The sequence below is a fragment of the Chelonia mydas genome, chromosome 23 (genome assembly GCF_015237465.2).
Source record: "Chelonia mydas isolate rCheMyd1 chromosome 23, rCheMyd1.pri.v2, whole genome shotgun sequence".
Classification (NCBI taxonomy): domain Eukaryota; kingdom Metazoa; phylum Chordata; order Testudines; family Cheloniidae; genus Chelonia; species Chelonia mydas.
The window spans coordinates 1,432,913-1,451,249 of NC_051263.2; the positions used below are offsets into that span (position 1 = coordinate 1,432,913).

At 70.5% G+C, this 18,337-nt stretch overlaps 1 protein-coding gene across 2 annotated transcripts; it reads right to left on the bottom strand.

Moving 5' to 3' along the window:
• Window positions 1-1,625: 1,625 nt before the first annotated feature.
• NUMBL (NUMB like endocytic adaptor protein) lies at window positions 1,626-16,587 on the bottom strand. Of its 2 annotated transcripts, XM_037884400.2 has the most exons (9): window positions 16,450-16,587; window positions 9,168-9,309; window positions 8,641-8,715; window positions 8,193-8,267; window positions 7,847-7,987; window positions 6,078-6,252; window positions 5,087-5,377; window positions 4,417-4,569; window positions 1,626-4,056 (listed from the first exon to the last, which is right to left on the bottom strand). In XM_037884400.2, exons 2-9 carry the CDS (start codon window positions 9,291-9,293, stop codon window positions 3,398-3,400), a joined length of 1,695 nt encoding a protein of 564 aa, XP_037740328.1. In that variant the 5' UTR covers window positions 9,294-9,309; window positions 16,450-16,587; the 3' UTR covers window positions 1,626-3,397. The 2 variants fall into 2 exon arrangements, with proteins under 2 accessions (XP_037740328.1, XP_043390531.1); XM_043534596.1 differs by lacking the exon at window positions 8,641-8,715.
• Between the last annotated feature and the right edge of the window lie 1,750 nt (window positions 16,588-18,337).

Consider the following 18,337-nt stretch of genomic DNA (forward strand, 5'->3'; position numbering starts at 1 on the left):
CAGACCCGCTCCCTTCTCTTCCCCCCAACCGTCTCTCCGCCCCCATATCCACCCCCCACCCTTCCCCTCTAGGGGGTTCCGGGGGGCCCAGGGCAGAGGCTGGCAGGGCCGGGGGGGCAGGGAATGGGGCACAGGGCCCTGCCCCCTAGGGAGCACTGGCGGGGGGCCCAGGGCAGAGGCTGGCTGGGTCAGGGTGGCAGGGAATGGGGCACAGGACCTTGCCCCTTAGGGAGCGCTGGGGGGGCCCCAGGGCAGAGGCTGGCTTGGTCGGGGGGGCAGGGAATGGGGCACAGGGCCTTGCCCCCTAGGAGGCCCCAAGGGGTCCAGGGCAGGGGCTGGCTCAGGGGTGCAGGGTGGTGTGGGACCCCCCGTCTGCCCCCCCTTGCAGCCTCCTTTCTCTAACCCCCATATCTCCTGCAGAGCTGCCCCGAAGCCGGCTGCGACCCCTGGGCCATTGCTCCCCCCGACAGTTCCCCTGGGCAGGGGAAGGCCCCCCAGTGGGGTCCCAAACCACTCGCTGGGGGGCAGTTACCATATCAGCATTCCCACACCCCCAGCAGAGCACCCCCCTCGTCGGGGGGCACGGCCAGCGCCTCGGGGGGGCTGGATGGGCCATGCCTGGGGGGTGTGGGGGCGACGGAGCCCGCAGGGGCCGTGTGCCGTGCCAAGGCAGCATGGCCTGTGCCCGCCTGGCACCATCCACATCCCACGAGCCCCACGGCACCCGGCCTGGTACGTGGCCGGGCGCGACCCAGTCGCTGGTTCTGGTGCAGGAACCGGGGCCCCCAGGGCTCCGTGGGGCAGCCGGAGATTTGGCACGTCTGCCCTGGGGTGGGGCGGGCACAGGCAAGGGGGGTCCTGCCAGGGGGAGGAGGGGGGTCCCAGGAGAGGGGTGACCTGAGGGATGCAGATGGGGGTGGCGGGCAGGGTGCGAGTGGGGGGACTCGGGGGGTGTTTCATCATCCAGCCAGATCAGGCCCGTGCCCGAGCCACGTGGGGCTGCAGGGCCTGCTCCCAGGCCCGGCCAGGTGAGGGCGCCGTGGGGAGATCCATAGGGCTGGACTCCGGTCCCCCTGGCCTCATCACTGCGGGCTGAGACCCAGCAGAATCATCACACCCAATGGCCGGCGCCCCCTGGAGGGGACAGACCCTGCCCCATTCCCCGCCCCCCTGAGCCAGCCAGTCCCTGCCCTGGGGCCGAGGGGGAGCCGGCGCCCCCTGGAGGGGACAGGCCCGGGGGCCAGTCCCCCCAGCAGGTGAATGGGAGGTGCTGGAGGGGGCAGTGTTCCCCATGAGCTGGGGCAGGGGCAGGTGCCTCCAACCCCGGGCTGCCCTAGCTCCCCCCAGAGGAACAGCTCCCTGCCCCATGGGGGGTCCTGTGGGGGCTACGCAGGGTGGGGCTGCTTACAGGGGCCCCTCTTCCTGGTGCTGAGATGCTGGGGTGAAGCGTGGGGGGGGGGCGTTATACGGCCCCTGCTTGCCCAGTATGGAGATGCAGCCACCTCTGGGGTGGGGCAGGGCGGGGGGGGATCCTGCAGCTGGACCCAGGGCAATTCCAGCTGTGGCGCCCCCACCCCCAGGGGCTGGGACACCTGACGCCATCCCGATCCGCTGCTGGGGGGGTCTTAGCTGAACGGCCCCCGCCCGGCGCAGGGCACCAGCCGGCGGCAGAGGGTAGCTTTATTGGCAGTTATTTCTGTCATACAAACGCGGGGGGGGGGGATTTTAGATACAAAATGTGTGGAAATAAAGATAGAAAATCTCCTCTCCCCCCCACCCCCCCCCCGGGGCCAGTGTCGCCTCCTGGGGGTCGGTGCAGGGCCCGTGCCAGCCGGAGGGCTGGGGGGGGGGGCAGGACAGCAGCTGCCTCCCCCTCCCCACACCCCAGCACCTGCCCCAGGGCTCTGTGCACCTACAACGTGGCACTGCCCCCCCGCCCCAGGGCGCCCCCCCCATGCGGCAGCTCCCCCCTGCCCCAGCGGTGGGGCACGGCCAGCCTGCACCCACGGTGTGGCCTCCACTGAGCCGGGCGACGTGGCATCACCCCCCCCCCCCGCCGCCCCAGCCCCCCGGGGCCCACGAAGCACCTCCGGGTGGTGCCCATGGGGGGGGCGAATCCAGGCTGCGCTGCTCAGGCAGTGGGGCGGATGAGAGGCCTCAGGTGCCCCCCCGGGGGTCTGGCCCTGCCCTTGACCCCACACAGCCTGTGGGAGGGGTGTCTGGTCCCCCCACTCCAGACCCCCCCCAGTTCCCACACTATCCCCCCTACATCACCCCAGCAGGTGGGGGACAAGCTGCCACTTCAATGCACCCCCCCCCATGGGCTTTGACTTGTGGCAGGATCAGGGCAGACAGCTGGGGGGGGGCATCTGGGGCAATGCGCGCCCGTCTGTCTGTCCATCCCACCCTGGCCTGAGCCCCTCCCCCATCTTCACCAGGATCCCCCCCCCATCCCTGCTCCCGAACTAAAAATCGAAGACAATAAATTAGAGCCAGGAACAACCCCCCCGCCCCGCTTGGCCAGGGGCCCCTGAGACCCCCCCAGGCCAGGCCCAGCCAGGGGTCTGGGCAGGAAAAGCTCCAGCTCTGGGTGTTTTTTTCCTATGGGGGGGAAGCTCCCCGCAGAAGATTTAGGGTTAGCATCACCCCTGCTTTGCCCCTCCCTCCAGACTCCCCATCTGGGCCACGCTGGGGGACCTGGGGGGGCCACAGCACCCCCCAGTAGGTGATGCTGGTGCATCGTGATCCCCCCCCACTGCTGCAGCAGAGGCCTACGGGGGCGGAAAGGCCAGAACCAGTCCCCCCGCCCCCGAGGCAGCTCCCTGCAGGGGAGGCCAATCCCCCCCCCCCCAGGACCCCATTTTCCCTCTGCTCAGCCCCCCACCCCTGCCCCCAGGCCCGGGGCTGCAGGGCCTCATCTCTGCAGGTCTGACCATTAGACTCGGGGGGGGGGGGGTTAGCCCTGATCACCCCTGGATCTGGGGGGTGCTCCCCGGTCCAGACCCCCAAAACGTACAGCCCAGGGTCCCTCCCCTTTTGCAGCCAGCCATCTAGGGACCTGTTAACCATTTCATCACCGGGGGAGGGGGAGAGGCTCCTCACCCCCACGTTCCCCCCCTCACTTCAGCAGACCCCAGCCCCACCTCCAGGGACTGGGACCCACGCTCAGCCCCGCATTGGCCCCCCGGCAAAGCCCCCAGCAGCAAAGCTGGTGCGGGTGGGCAGGCGGGGGGAGCAGTCCTGGGGGCCCCTCCCCAGGCTGCCCCCCATTTGACAAGGAGCTGGTGACCCAGGTTCCGCTGGGGTGGGGGGGTCTCCGTACATCCCCCACCTCTACCTGGCCCCATAGTCAGTTCCACAGTGGGGGGCTCGGGGACCCTGGTAGCCCCCCCCCAGCTCACAGCTCAATCTCAAAGGTTTTCTGCAGGTCTCCGGCGAAGGGGTTGACTGGGTCGGCCCCCCCGGGGGGCTTGGCCCCCAGCGCCGCCCACTGAGCCTCAAAGGGGTCCGGCTTGGGCCCGGGGGGTGCGGGCGGGGGGGCCGTGGCCCCCGGCTGGCCCGGCTCCGGGGGCCAGGGGGCGGCGCCGCCGGACTTGGGCCGGGCCTGGGGGGGAGGGGGCAGCACGGGGCCCCGCAGTGCAGGGGGGAAGGGGCCGGCCTTGCCCCCCGAGTTCGAGGGCGGCAGCTGGGCAGTGGAGCAGAAGACGTTGGCCACCATCTGGGAGGGGGTGATGCCCACCACGGGCACGCTGGGCGCCCCGTAGGGCCCGGCCAGCGGGTAGGCCCCCGCGGGCACGTGGGCCGGCTGCATGTGGGGCGGCCGGAAGATGCCCACGGGGGCGGGCGCGGCGGCGTAGCTCACGGGGTACGGGGGCAGCGTGGCGGGCAGGGCCGCGGGCACGGGCGCCGCGGAAGGGGCCAGCTGCTGAGCTTTGACCGTCTGGGCCACCTCCTCCAGCCAGCGCTCGGCCTCCGACGGGGTCCGCTTGTGTCCGGGCTGGAACGGGGGGGCCGGCGAGGGGGCCCCCGCCCCGGGCTCGCCCCAGGCGGCCGGCCCTGCGGGCGAGGAGAAAAACCCACGTCAGGAGCGAGCTGCATGCCAATGCCGGGGCGGGGCGACGGGGGGCTGGCTCCCCAGGGACCCCTCACCCTGCGCTGAGACCGGCTTTCTCTGGGGTGGGGGGCAGGGGCTGGGTATATAGGGGTTTTCCCTCGGGGGGACAGCTTGTCCCTGTGCCCTTGGCACAGTGGGGGTATGGGGCATCCCCGGGCGGGATCCCCAGGAGAGTGGTGCGGCAGAAGGGGCCTGGCACCCCCAGGGGGCTCGGCATAGTTGGGGGGGACCCCGCGGGGCACACCACAGCATACGTGGGGGGGCGTGGCACAGGGGGTGGGGCACAGTGGGGAGGGCCGTACCTTGGGGGAGCCCCGTGGGGGGGGAGGCGGTGCCGTCGGCGGCCGTGGGGCTGAAGGGGTCGGCGGGCGGGCGGGTGAAGGAGGCATCGATCTGGCTGCAGAGGGCACTGATCCCGTCGCTGTCGCCGGGCGGGGTCGACTCCAGCTCCAGCACTGGGGGGGGTGCGGGGAGCAGAGTTGGGGGGGGGCCAGCTCGGAGCAAACCACCCCCCCTTCCAGTATGGCCCCCTCCCTCTGGGGCTCCCCACACCCCCCATCTCTTAAAGGGCCAGAAACCAAGATACCACCCCTAGGGTCCAAGTACCCGCACCCAGCCCCATGCCCGGATCCCCTGCCCCCAGCTCCCCCCCGCCCCCCGCACCCAGCTCCTCAGCTCCCCCTCAGCACCCCGCGCCCGGCTCCCCCGCCCCCGGCGCCCCTCCTGCCCCCCGGGCCCGGCTCCCCCGCCCCCCAGCTCCCCCCCGCCCCCCGTGCCCGGCTCCCCAGCTCCCCCCATGCCCGGCTCCCCTGCCCCCCAGCTCTCCCCCAACCCCCTGCCCCCGGCTCCCCCCCCCCCGCACCCAGCTCCTCAGCTCCCCCTCAGCACCCCGCGCCCGGCTCCCCCGCCCCCGGCGCCCCTCCTGCCCCCCGGGCCCGGCTCCCCCGCCCCCCGGCTCCCCCCCCGGCTCACCGGCGCCCCGGGCCGGGAAGCCCCCCGTGCGCTGCAGGGTGGAGGGCAGGTCGCTGAGCCGCAGCGAGAGCTGGCGTTTGAAGGGCGAGTTCCTCTGGCTGAGGGCGGGGAAGCCGCGGAAGGAGCCCTGCCGCACCAGCTGCTCCAGGGGCGCGTGGCGGCGCGGGATGGCGTGCTGGGGGCCCCCCTCCCCCTTCTCCGCCGGCGAGGGGGCCCCCTGCGGCGGGGAGACGCTGCCCGGCTGGGCGGGGCCGGGGGGCGCCGAGGGGGCGGCGGCGGGGGCGGCCTCCGCTGGCGGACAGAGTCGGGGTGAGACCCCCCGTGGACCCCGCACCACGCCCCCCCGGTGCCCTCGGCTCCTCCCCCCACGACGGCCCCCTCCCCCATGAACCTCCCTCCACACATATAAGTCCCCCCACCTGAGACCAAGAGTGGCCCCCGCCCAGCATGCAAAGGGGGGGCTGGGCGGGACTCAGAGTGGGGCGGCTACCTGGGGGCGGGGGGGTTTAGAGCTGGGCAGGGATGGGGGGGCGGAGATGGTCAGAAGCTTGGGGTATTGGGGGGGCAGGTACTCAGAGGGGTGGGGGGAGAGGGGGCAGAGATGGTCAGGAGCTGAGGGTATTGGGGGGTGGGGGAGAGTTGGGCGGGACAGGAACCCGGAGGGTACTGGGGGGTCGGGGGACATGGGGGGTGGAGCTGAGGGCGCAGGGGGCGGAGCTGAGGGGACGGGAGACACGGGGGGCGGAGCTGGTCAGGAGCTGAGGGTGCGGGGGGGGAGGGGGGCGGAGCTGAGGGGACGGGGGACGGGAGACACGGGGGGCGGAGCTGGGGGGCAGAGCCGGTCAGGAGTTGAGGGCGCGGGGGGCACGAGGGGCGCGGGGGGCGGAGCTGAGGGGACGGGGGACGGGAGACACGGGGGGCGGAGCTGGGGGGCGGAGCCGGTCAGGAGCTGAGGGCACGGGGGGCATGGGGGGCGCGGGGCCCCGGTCACCTTTCTGGCTGTCCGGCGGCGGGCGGGCGGCCGGGGCGCGGAAGGAGCCCTGGCGGGCGAAGCTGGCGCGGTTGGCGCCGAAGGAGGCCGTCACCCCGCACTCCTGCTCCCGCTTCTGCTTGCGCTCCAGGCAGGCGGCGAAGGCGCAGCCCACGGCGTGACTCAGCCGCTCGCCCTGCGGCAGGGGGCAGAGCCCAGTCAGGGGGGGCAGCGCCTGGTCGGGGGGGGCAGCGCCCGGTCGGGGGGGGCAGCGCCCGGTCGGGGGGGGGGTACGAGAGGGCGCAGCGGCACGTCAGCGGGCACGGGGGCATGTGCGAGACCCAGCAAGCGCGGGTGTTACGGGCGTGCCGGGGCGGGGCATGCCGGGATGGGGGGGTGCGTGCTGGGGGCTGCAGGCGGGCATGCAGGGGCAGGGCATGCCAGGGCAGGGGAGGGGGCGCCGGGGCGGGGCGTGCCGGGGCAGGGCGTGCCGGGGTGGGGGGGGCGTGCCAGGGCGGGGGTGTGTGTGCCGGGGCGGGGGGGTGTGTGCCGGGGCGGGGGCTGCGGGCAGGCGTGCCAGGGCAGGGCGTGCCAGGGCGGGGGGGGGTTGCGCCGGGGCAGGGCGTGCAGGGGGCGTGCTGGGGCAGGGCGTGCCGGGGGCGTGCCGGGGCGGGGGGGCGTGTAGGGGGCTGCGGGCGGGCGTGCCATGGGGCGTGCCGAGGCAGGGCATGCCTGGGGGGCGTGCTGGGGCGGGGGGGGCGCGTCGGGGCGGGGGGGGCATGCAGGGGGCTGCGGGCAGGTGTGCCGGGGGCGTGCCGAGGCAGGGCATGCCTGGGGGGGGCAGGCGTGCAGGGGGCATGCTGAGGCAGGGCGTGCCTGGGGGGGCGGGCGTGCCGGGGCCGGGGGGGCGTGCCGGGGGCGTGCCGAGGCGGGGCGTGCCTGGGGGGGCGTGCCGGGGGGGGTGCGCCGGGGCAGGCGGGGTGTGCCGGGGCAGGGGGGGTTGCGCCGGGGCGCGGTGGGAGCTGCGTGCCGGCGTGCCGGGGGCGTGCTGGGTCGGGGTGTGCCGGAGGAGGCGTGCCGGGGCGGGGGGGGGCGTGCCGGGGGCTGCGGGCAGGTGTGCCGGGGGCGTGCCGAGGCAGGGCGTGCCTGGGGGGGCGGGCGTGCCGGGGCGGCGTGCCGGGGGCGTGCCGAGGCAGGGCGTGCCTGGGGGGGCGGGCGTGCCGAGGCAGGGCGTGCCTGGGGGGGGCGTGCTGGGGCGGGGGGGGGCGCGTCGGGGCGGGGGGGGCATGCAGGGGGCTGCGGGCAGGTGTGCCGGGGGCGTGCCGAGGCAGGGCATGCCTGGGGGGGGCAGGCGTGCAGGGGGGCATGCTGAGGCAGGGCGTGCCTGGGGGGGGCGGGCGTGCCGGGGCCGGGGGGGCGTGCCGGGGGCGTGCCGAGGCGGGGCGTGCCTGGGGGGGCGTGCCGGGGGGGGTGCGCCGGGGCAGGGGGGGTGTGCCGGGGCAGGGGGGGTTGCGCCGGGGCAGGGCGCGGCGGGGCGCGGTGGGAGCTGCGTGCCGGCGTGCCGGGGGCGTGCTGGGTCGGGGTGTGCCGGGGGAGGCGTGCCGGGGCTGCGGGCAGGTGTGCCGGGGGCGTGCCGAGGCAGGGCGTGCCTGGGGGGGCGGGCGTGCCGGGGCGGCGTGCTGGGGGCGTGCCGAGGCAGGGCGTGCCTGGGGGGGCGTGCCAGGACGGGGGGGACGTGCCGGGGGGGGTGCGCCGGGGGGGCGTGCCGGGGCGCACCGGGGGCCACGCACCGAGTCCTTGAGGGCCAGGAAGCAGTGGCAGATCCAGCGGCGGGTGGTGCCGTCGCGGCAGATGTAGGAAAAGGCCTTGTCGAAGTTGCGGTCGGGGGCGCAGAACGAAACCTTCTCAATGGTCTGGTCGACGATGAGATCCTGGGGGGGGGGGGGGGGGCATGAGATGGGGGCAGCTCATCCCCCTCCCCTGCTTCAGCCCAGGGGAGACACTGCGCGTCCCCGGGGCTCCCACTGAGTCCATGGGGGCTGGGGGGTGGCAGGACCCCCCCACGGCTCCCAACTGCCCCATAACCCCCCCAGCCGTGCCCCCCACAATCCCCAGTCCCTCCCCCCACCCCTGTACCTTTGTTTTGTCGTCCACGACCCGCAGCCCGTCGGCCGACACCCACAGAACCGACTTCACCGACTTGCGCCCGCTCTGCAACCGGGGGGGGGGGGGGTGTCAGTGGGGGGACACTAGAAACCCCCCCAGCCCATCCCTCGCTCCTGAGCCCTCTGCCCCATGGGGGGGGGGGGCAGAGTTCCAGGCTGGGGGGAACCACTTCAAAGAATGGAGAAATCCATTAGTGCCCTCAAGGCTGGGGGGGGGATTAATGGGATGATGATGATGGGTGGCCGGGGGGTGCTGGTTAACTTGGTGGGGGCTGAAGGGGGTGCTGGTGAACTCAGGGGGGCCGGGAGTTGAAGGGGGCGCTGGGAAACTCAGGATGGAGAGGGGGGTTGAAGGAGGTGGTGGGGGCCCCGGTGGGGGCATCTGGCCTAGATCTGCCCCCCCGGCCCCCCGCACTCACTGTTTTCAGCTTCTTCACGGCCTCTTCACACACGTGCATCCCACGGGACTCCTCCACCTCCGCGTGGCCCAGGTACTGTGGGGGGCAGAGGTCAGAGCCAGGCCACCCCCCAAGGCAAGACCCAAGTGCCCCATCACCACCATGCCCAGCGCCACCCCCGGGTTCCCCGCAGGGAGGGGGAGGAGCGGAGCAGGCCCATGTGTGCGAGACGGGGGTGTGCAAATCCGGGGCACACGCGTGTGCCTCCCAGGGGAGCTCCTGCGAACAGAGGCGTGCAAGCCAAGCGTGCAACCCCCCAGCCTGTGCATATCCACTGGCCCACGTGTGCTGGGTGTGCGAGCCGAGCGTGCGACCCCCCAGCCTGTGCCTCTCCACTGGCCCACATGTGCTGGGCGTGCGAGCAGAGCGTGCAACCCCCCGGACCTGTGTGCGCCCTGCTGGGCACGCGTGTGTGCAAGCCGCTGGCACCCAGGAGTGCAGACGGCTGCGAGCGGAGGGCGTGCGAGGGCCCCGCCCGGCGGACTCACCCGCACAGGGAAGCTGCACTTGCCCCGGCGCACGGCCTCCTCGTCTGCCTGCCACTGGTGCGGCCGGCTGGCCTCGGGCACGTAGCCCGGCTTCTTCCGCCGCAGGCTCTGCCGGAGCTTGTTCATCGCGCCACCGCCGGGCCTGGGGAGACGGGCGTGAGCCGGGGCCCCACTGCAGACACGCCCGGGGCCAGGACGCCTGGGTTCTCTCCCGGCTCGGGGGGGCTAGTGCTTAGAGCAGGGGGGCAGGGAGCCAGGACGCCTGGGTTCTGTCCCCAGCTCTGGGAGGGGAGTGGGGGCTAGTGGTTAGAGCAGGGGGGGCTGGGAGCCAGGACGCCTGGGTTCTGTCCCCAGCTCTGGGAGGGGAGTGGGGGCTAGTGGTTAGAGCAGGGGGGGGGTGGCAGCCAGGATGCCTGGGTTCTGTCCCCAGCTGTGGCGGGGGGGCTAGTGGTGAGAGCAGGACGGCTGGCAGCCAGGACACCTGGGTTCTCTCCCAGCTCTGGGAGGGGAGTGGGGGCTAGTGGTTAGAGCGGGGGGGGGGCTGGGAGCCAGGACGCCTGGGTTCTCTCCCCAGTTCTGGGAGGGGAGTGGGGGCTGGTGGTTAGAGCAGGGGGGCAGGGAGCCAGGACTGCCCTCAGGAGCTGCCAATGTGGACAGACACAAGGATCACTCTGGGAATGTGCACCCCATCTCCGGGGGTCCCCCCCAGTTCAAATGAGCTGCCTCTTCACCCCTGGGAGACACTCAGCCCCTCCCTCCCCGAGCTGGGCTCCCCCCACTCGTCAGCCCCTGGTGCCCCGAAATGCAGGAAGGTTCAGGGTGTGCCCGAAACACGAACGGCACGGGGGGGGGAGGGGGGGCTGCGGGGCCCTGGCAGGGCGGGGTGGTGCTACGGACCTATATAACCCCTTCCCCCCCTGCCCCCCTCACAGAGGGCATCTGCTGTGGGCCCCTCTGTGCTGAGCTGGCCTGTGCCCCACACGATGCCCCCCCAGCTCCTAACAAGGGGCACAAAAGGGGCCACACGATGCCCCCCCGGAGCCAACACACCTAGAGACCCTACAATAACAGCCCAGGCCCCGGAGCCGCAGCCCCCCGGAGACCCTACAATAACAGACCAGACCTCGGAGCCAACACGCATAGAGACCCTACAATAACAGCCCAGCCCCCGGAGCCACAGCCCCCAGAGACCCTACAATAACAGACCAGACCCCGGAGCCAACACACCTAGAGACCCTACAATAACAGCCCAGGCCCCGGAGCCGCAGCCCCCCGGAGACCCTACAATAACAGACCAGACCTCGGAGCCAACACGCATAGAGACCCTACAATAACAGCCCAGCCCCCGGAGCCACAGCCCCCAGAGACCCTACAATAACAGACCAGACCCCGGAGCCAACACGCATAGAGACCCTACAATAACAGCCCAGCCCCCGGAGCCACAGCCCCCAGAGACCCTACAATAACAGACCAGCCCCCGGAGCCAACACGCATAGAGACCCTACAATAACAGCCCAGCCCCCGGAGCCGCAGCCCCCCGGAGACCCTACAATAACACACCAGCCCCCAGAGCCCCGACAGTAACAGCCCAGCCTGCCCGCCCCCTGAAGATAAATATTCGCCATTCACGCCCCCCACCCATGGGGCTGGCGCTGCCCAGCTCCCAGCCCTGCAGGAAGCGGGGGAGGAGCCGGGGGAGGAGCCGGGGGGACCCCTCAAACCGACTCGGCCTGAACCCCCCCAAAGCAGATTGTCGGGGCTGGAGACGGGGGGGCTGTGGCTGGTAGTGGGAGGTGGGCAGGTTGGGCTGGGGGGACTCCGGGGGGGACAGGGAGGGGGCGGGCTGGGGGGTGGGACAGGGCTGGTGAGGGTCTTTGGGGGCTGTGGGAGGGGCAGTGGGGTGATGGGGCCAAGGGGAGGCAAGGCCTGCGTTGGAGGGGGAATGGGGAAGATGGGGAAGGAAGGGCAGGGGCCAGGCCTGTGTTTTAGGGGGGTAAAGTGCTGGGGGGAGGGGCCAGGACTGCAATGGGGGGGGAAGGGGTGGGGGAGAGGGGCCAGGCCCGCATTGGGGTCTTGATTTAAATTCAGCCCCAGAGAACCGAGCACGGCCAGAACAAAAGGCCGCAGTGGGGGGCCAGCCCCATGGTAACCCCCCCTCCCCCGAGGGAGGCAGCTGGGCTCCGGACAGCTGTCCTCCCCCCCGCCCCCCCCAACACCAGCTGGAGCCGTGCGGGGAGGTCGGGGCCGGGCAAACATTTGGCCAAGGGGGTTTGTTTCCTCAGCTGCTTCCCCGCCCCCCCTCCCCTGCCCAGCCCTCCACCCCCCTGCACACCCGGTCTCCTGAACACCCCCCACCTGCTCCCCCTAAATACCCCCGCCCCCTCGAGCGTGGGGTGTCCGGCCACGGGGAGCTGGGGTGTTGAGCCCTTGGGGGAGGGGGAAAAGAGGCCCCCCCAGAAGGCTAAGGGAATGTGGGGTGTCTTCCCACAGAATGGGGGGCAAGTCCCCCCACCCCCGTCAGCAGCAGCCTGGGCGAAATCAAGCGCAGGGCGAGTTCTCCTGGCGGGGGCGGGGTCCTGGCTCAGACAAATCAGACCAGGCTGGACAGTGTCGGGGCCGGGGCGGGGGGGAAGCGGGGGCAGGACGGACTGGAATTCAAAGTGAAACTAGCGAGAATCAAAACAATACCGGACCAACTGCAGCCCCCCGAGACCCTACAAAAACAGATCAGACCCCGGAGCCGCAGCCCCCTGGAGACCCTACAATAACACACCAGCCCCCGGAGCCGCAGCCCCCCGGAGACCCTACAATAACACACCAGCCCCCGGAGCCAACACACCTAGAGACCCTACAATAACAGCCCAGGCCCCGGAGCCGCAGCCCCCCGGAGACCCTACAATAACAGACCAGACCTCGGAGCCAACACGCATAGAGACCCTACAATAACAGCCCAGCCCCCGGAGCCACAGCCCCCAGAGACCCTACAATAACAGACCAGACCCCGGAGCCAACACGCATAGAGACCCTACAATAACAGCCCAGCCCCCGGAGCCACAGCCCCCAGAGACCCTACAATAACAGACCAGCCCCCGGAGCCAACACGCATAGAGACCCTACAATAACAGCCCAGCCCCCGGAGCCGCAGCCCCCCGGAGACCCTACAATAACACACCAGCCCCCAGAGCCCCGACAGTAACAGCCCAGCCTGCCCGCCCCCTGAAGATAAATATTCGCCATTCACGCCCCCCACCCATGGGGCTGGCGCTGCCCAGCTCCCAGCCCTGCAGGAAGCGGGGGAGGAGCCGGGGGGACCCGGTCCAGACCGTGCCCATGGAGCAGAGCCAAGCGGACGCCTCGCCCAGGGATCCGTGCCGCACAGCCGCTGGAGTCGTCTGCCCCCGTCCACAGCTCTGGGGGCTCGGCTCCACTCCGGGGACACCAGGAGACCCCCCCGCCGTGCCAGTCGCCTGCCAGTGCTGTTGCCCCTCCCCCTGGCAGGGACCCCAGAGCAGAGCCGAGCTCGGGGGCCTGCTCCGGCCTGGGACACAGCCCTGCCCGCGGGGGCAGCTCCGGGGGGCTCCGAGGCCGGCCCCCGTCCTTGATCGGCTCCAGATGAGGCCACGCAGGGTGGGCTGGGCGGAGCTGCATTTCTGTGGGTACCTGGCAGGGCACCAACCCCCTCCCCAAGGCAACTTCGGCCAAAGCTCCTGACCCCATTTGGTGGATCAATCCAGCCCCACAAGCTCCTTGGGAGGGAGCTATGCTGGTCACAGGGAAACTGAGTCCCGGGACATGACCTACCCCAGTGACTTATTGACAGCCTGGAATAGAACCCAGGAGTCCTGACTCTCTCCTCCCAAAACCAATAGACCCCGCTCTCCTCCCAGACCTCCCCTCGCTCTACCCACTAGACCCCACTCCCCTTCCAGAGCTGGGGGGAGAACCCAGGAGTCCTGGCTCCCTGACCCCCCCCGGCTCTAACCACTAGCCCCCACTCCCCTTCCAGAGCTGGGAGGGGGACCAGGGGTCCTAGTGTTCCCCTTTGGCTGGAGGCTCCAGCAGCAGCTGGCCTCCGATGTGGCTCTAACGGATGCTAATAATTCCAGATCGTTTCCCAACTTCCTGCCGGCTCCCGGCTGGCGTCTGGGACCCCTTGAACCCAGCCGCCCCCCCCGCTCCTTGAGCTCAGCCAGGCCGGCCCTGGGGATCTCTGCGGTTGTCTCTGCCAGGGGCCGGGGAATGGGAGCCCTTCCTGTACGCTCCCCCGTGGCAAGTGCCCCCCACCCTGCCCCATCAGCCCGGCTGCCAACCGTCCGCTCCAGGCCCCGGTCCCCGCTCTCCACCCCGGCTGGGCTCTGGGATCCACGGGGAGGACGACCCAGCAGAGAGCTAGGGATTCACACCCCATTTGCACAGGGAAACTAAGGCACAGAGCAATCACAGTGGGGAGAGAGAATACAGAAGGGAGGAGATCTGAGAAACAGGCCACATCCCTACTGAAGTAGTGTGATCAAGCAGGTAGGGACTAGGGCTGGGAGCCAGGACTCCTGGGTTCTATCCTCAGGTCTTGGCGGGGAGGGGGGTCTAGTGGTTAGAGCGGGGGGTGTGGGGGAGCTGGGAGCCAGGACTCCTGGGTTCTATCCACAGCTCTTGGTGGGGAGGGGGGTCTAGTGGTTAGAGCGGGGGTGTGGGGGAGCTGGGAGCCAGGACTCCCCTGAGAGCTCCCAGCATAAGGTGGGGAAAGGGAGGTGCAGGGAGCCACTGGCAGAGCTGAGAATTGAACCCAGGAGTCCTGGCTCCTGGCCCAGTGTCTTCCCCACGAATGGCCCCGCTGTCCCCTCCAGCTGAGCTGCGGAAGATCCGGGCCTAGCCCGAGTTCAGCGCCAGAGCCCGACGGCCCCTGGCGAGATCCCAGCCTCCGTACAGACTAGACAGGATGAACCGCAGCCGTCTCTGGGGTGGGGTGTGGGGGCCGGTTATCCAGGGACCCCCTTGCACGGTACCAAGATGCAGCCATCTCTGGGGTGGAGTGCGGGGGCCGGTATCCAGGGAGCCGGCGCTGAGATGCATCCGTCTCTGGGGTGGGGTGCAGGGGCCGGTTATCCAGGGACCCCTCGCCCGGCGCCAAGATGCAGCCGACTCTGGGGCGGGGCAGTTGTTTATGCAGGGAGCTCTCCCCTGCTGTTCCAGGCGTGGCCTGGACCAAGCTCCAGTGTGTTCGGACTGTGCAGAAATACGACGCTTCTAACACCCCTCAAGGCACTTCCCAGACGTCACCCCTGCTCCGCGACTGGAGAACGGCGAGCCAGAGAGCTGGGAACCACTTCATCCCTGAGCCCCTTCGTGTGGAGCACCAGGGAGCGAACCCAGGAGTCCGGACGCCTGGACCCCGCCTCGCTGGGGAGCGAACCCAGGAGTCCGGACGCCTGGGTCCCCTGCCCAGAGCTGAGGTAGAACCCCAGAGCCCCAGTCCCCACTGCTCCCCCTCGTGCTGGCCCCTGCACCCAGCCAGACGCAGACACCCGGGGTCCGGGCAGCCAGGCCTGGGCGCGGCGGGGGAATAATCCGTACCGCGACAAGGCCTCCCAGGAGCAGCCGGGAAAATAAAGACCCATCCACTCCCCTGCCCCCCTCCACCGGCTCCTGAGTCACCGAGCATCCAGGGGCCGCATGATTAAGGCAAGCGGCTGGGGGGGGGGGTGGTGTCTTTTGATCATTGCCTGGGATACGCCACATCCTCGCTTCCCCAGCAAAACTGTCACATCCCCAGGCCGGCTGCAGCCGCCACCTGTTCCCAGCGCAAACACGCCCCAGCCTGGGAATTGCGGGGCAAGGAGCCAGAGATCAGAGGGGTCAGGGAAGGGGGGGGTTGCACTGGGGAAAGCCCCCTTGGTTTGGGTGTGACAAATGTCTCCTCCTCCCCTGCCGGGACAGGCACATCCCGCAAAAGATCGGTCACCCCCAGACGTGGAGGCACCCCCCCCGAACTAGCTGTTTTCAGGAGAGGGCATGTCGGCCCCTTCCCCATCCACGCACTCCACCGACTGGCCCGCAGAAGCAGCTCCCCCGTGCGCCGGGCTCCCCTGGCTGTTCTGGGGTGGCCTGAGCTCCCCCGGAGGGTCCACACCCCCGGTCTCCCGTGTCTGAAAGAAACCGCCCCGGGCGGGTAACCGGCACCGGCCTCGGGTGGTTTCTTTGCAGCAGAAGTGGGCACCAGGGCATGGCCGTGGGGAGACCCTAAATCCGGTCTCCCGGGCGCCAGCTCCGCTTCCGTCCGCACCCCGTCGAGACGCGCGAACTTGCAAGAGTTTATCGCCCCCCCGCTGGACAGCAGCACCCCTCGCTGGATAGCAGCACCCCTCGCCCTCCGATTCCGATCCAAAACCGGTGCCTGACCCACCGGCGTCAAGCGCGCCAGGCGGGGCGCTGTGCAAATGGGGCCCCCCAGTTCCACGGCGCCCTGGGGCGATTGATCGCGCCCGCGTGGCTTGGATCGATCGCCCAGCCTGCGCCATCTGCCAGCGCTCAGCCCCCCCCTCGGCGGCTGCCTCTGGTTTCCAAGGCCCCGAACCACAGTCCTGCCAGATCTGCAAAACGCTAGAAAAATAAATGACACATTTCTCCCCGGCGCGGCTCCCTCCTTTTGGGGGGGCGGAGGGGGAATGTCCCTTTTTCCAGCACTGACGCCCCCCCCGCTCCAACTCTGCAAAAAACAATCAAATTCCCCACCCGGACCCGAGGCCCAGACCCCCCCAGTTTCTGCAGGCCTAGGGAAGGGAGCGACCCAAAAGCCACGCGTCCCTGGGAGGGGGGGACACAGACCCCTCTCTCGTTTATGTGGCTTTGGAGAAAATAATCGGGGGGGGTGGGGGAGGGCAAAGCCAGGCCCACAGCCCAGCCTTGGCATCTCAGCTGCTCTCCCCGCCCGGACCCAGCACCAGGGGTGGGGGGGCCCCCCCAGAACCCCCCCCCCAGCATGCTGCAGACCGCAGGCTAATAAACCCATCCGGTCGGATGACCCCCCCTCCCCAGATGGGATCTGTAATAAATGCAGGGAGGGGAGAGGATGGGGGGGTCCCACTTTGCTAGAGCCCCCCCGTGCAGCCGCCACTGGGGGAGGGGGCGGCCCCGAGGCGGGCAGGATTTTCGGAGCTGAGCCCCCCCCTTTCCGAGACTGATTATGGCGGGGGGGGGCAGCTGCACCCCGGGGGGGCAGATGCGACGTGCACAAGGCGCGGGGGGGGATCAGAGCCCAGGACCCCCCCCCCCGGCCAGTCCTTACCCGGGCGCTGGCTCCGCAGGCACCGAGCGGCCCCCCCGGCCGCCCCCGGCTCCGGCTCCGGCTCCGGCCCCGGCCCCGGCCCCCGGTTACAGTGTCGCACGCACGCGCCGCCCTCCCCGCCCCGGGAGCATTCCAGCCGCTGGCCACGCCCCCCGCCTCATCAATATGCCAATGAGCCCCACGCTCCGCCACGCCCTCCTCTGCGCGAGGTCTCACGGCCCCCGCCCCCACACTGGCCACGCCTTTCCCAGCGCCTCTCCGCTCCCCGCCCATTGGCTGTGGGATCATGCATATGCAAATGAACTCTGCATTGACCGCAACCCCCTCCTTCCCTCCCGTTATTTACAAACGGCCTCAGCCACCGCCCCGGCTCTTCCCATTGGCCGCTGGGCTCATTAATATGCAAATAAGCCTTCCTTGACCTACCCCCCCCCTTTTTTTGGTGCAAGAGTCCCTCAGCCTGCTCCCATTGGCCCCCAGGCTCATGCATATGCAAATAGCCCTCCCCACCCTGTGATAGGCACAAGGGTTGCCCCCAGACCGGGCCCGGTGCTCAGAGGCAAGGGTGTGTGGGGGGGACGGGTGGCCCCTTTGCCTCTTGGCCACCTTCCTCCGAACAACGGACCCCCAGAGCGGATCCATCGCCGCCCCCCCAACACACACCTGTCTCACCCCAACCAACTAGAACCCCTGCCCAGAGCAAGTAAGAGATGGGACCCCCCCCCCTTCAATCAATTGGGAGTGGGGCACCGTTGTGTGTGTGGACGCCCTTAAATCGGTTCAGACCTGACAGAGGGTGGCTGAGCACGGGCTGGATGGAGCCACGTGCAGCCGCCGTTGTTCTGGCTGAGGACCCCCAGTGCCAGGGGTTAGACTCCGTGGCCCCCTTTCCCGCCCCCCCAGGCCCAGGCCCAGCCCCGTGCCCAGCCCGGGCCTGCAGCTGCTCCCGCCCTGCCAGAGCATCGATCCAACCCACCGAGCAACACCCTATACAGGGCAGGACTCCTGGGTTCTGTCCCCGGCTCTGGGCGTGGGGTCTGGTGGTTAGAACAGGGGGACCAGGAATCTGGACTCGGGGGGGTCGTGCCCATCTGTCAAACAGGTGACAACAGGTTGGGGGCTGCAATAAATGAAGGGGGCCCGGGGGGTTGGGCTACGAATGAGCCGCCGCGCGGCCGGGGAGGTTCGCCGTGGCCCTGGGATGAATGTGCCATGCTGGGGTAGGATCCGAGAGTCCTGGCTCCCAGCCCCCCCAGCGCTGGGACCCACTACCAACAGAGACCAGTGAACAACCCCATGGCCAGGAAGCAGCTGCCAGGGCCCAGCCTCACCGCCAGATGCGTCACTCGGCCACCCCCAGCCCCACGGTGCCGCCCCGCCAGCCCGGCCGCGTTCGGCTCGGTGAGGGAGGGGACAGTGGGGATGTGACGCCACCTTGCAGCCCATCTTGCTGGCCCAGTCAAGGGAAGCGAGCCGGGCGCTGGTGGGGACACACTCAGGAGAGCTGAGTTCCACGCCCAGGCGACGTGGGCATGTTGGCTCTCTGGGCCTCAGTTTCCCCATCTGAAAAATTGAGATAATCCTTCTTTGGTTAGACGGTGAGCTCTTTGGGGCAAGGCTTGTCCCACCCCGTGTCTGGGCAGCACCCGGCCCGACAGGCCCCTGACCTCGGGGTCTGGGCAGAGCCCGGCCCTGATCTCGGTCGGGGTCTATCATTGGGACCGTGACCCAAGGGATTCTGTCAGCATGAGACAGTCAGGTCCGGCCGTGGCCGCCCGGGCGGAGCTGCGGAAAGCGAACCATCTGGAGCTGGGTTCTGCACGTCCTTGTGGTGGGAAAATCTGCCGTGTTCTCGGGAGCTGCCGTGACGTTAGCCGGAAACGAACGC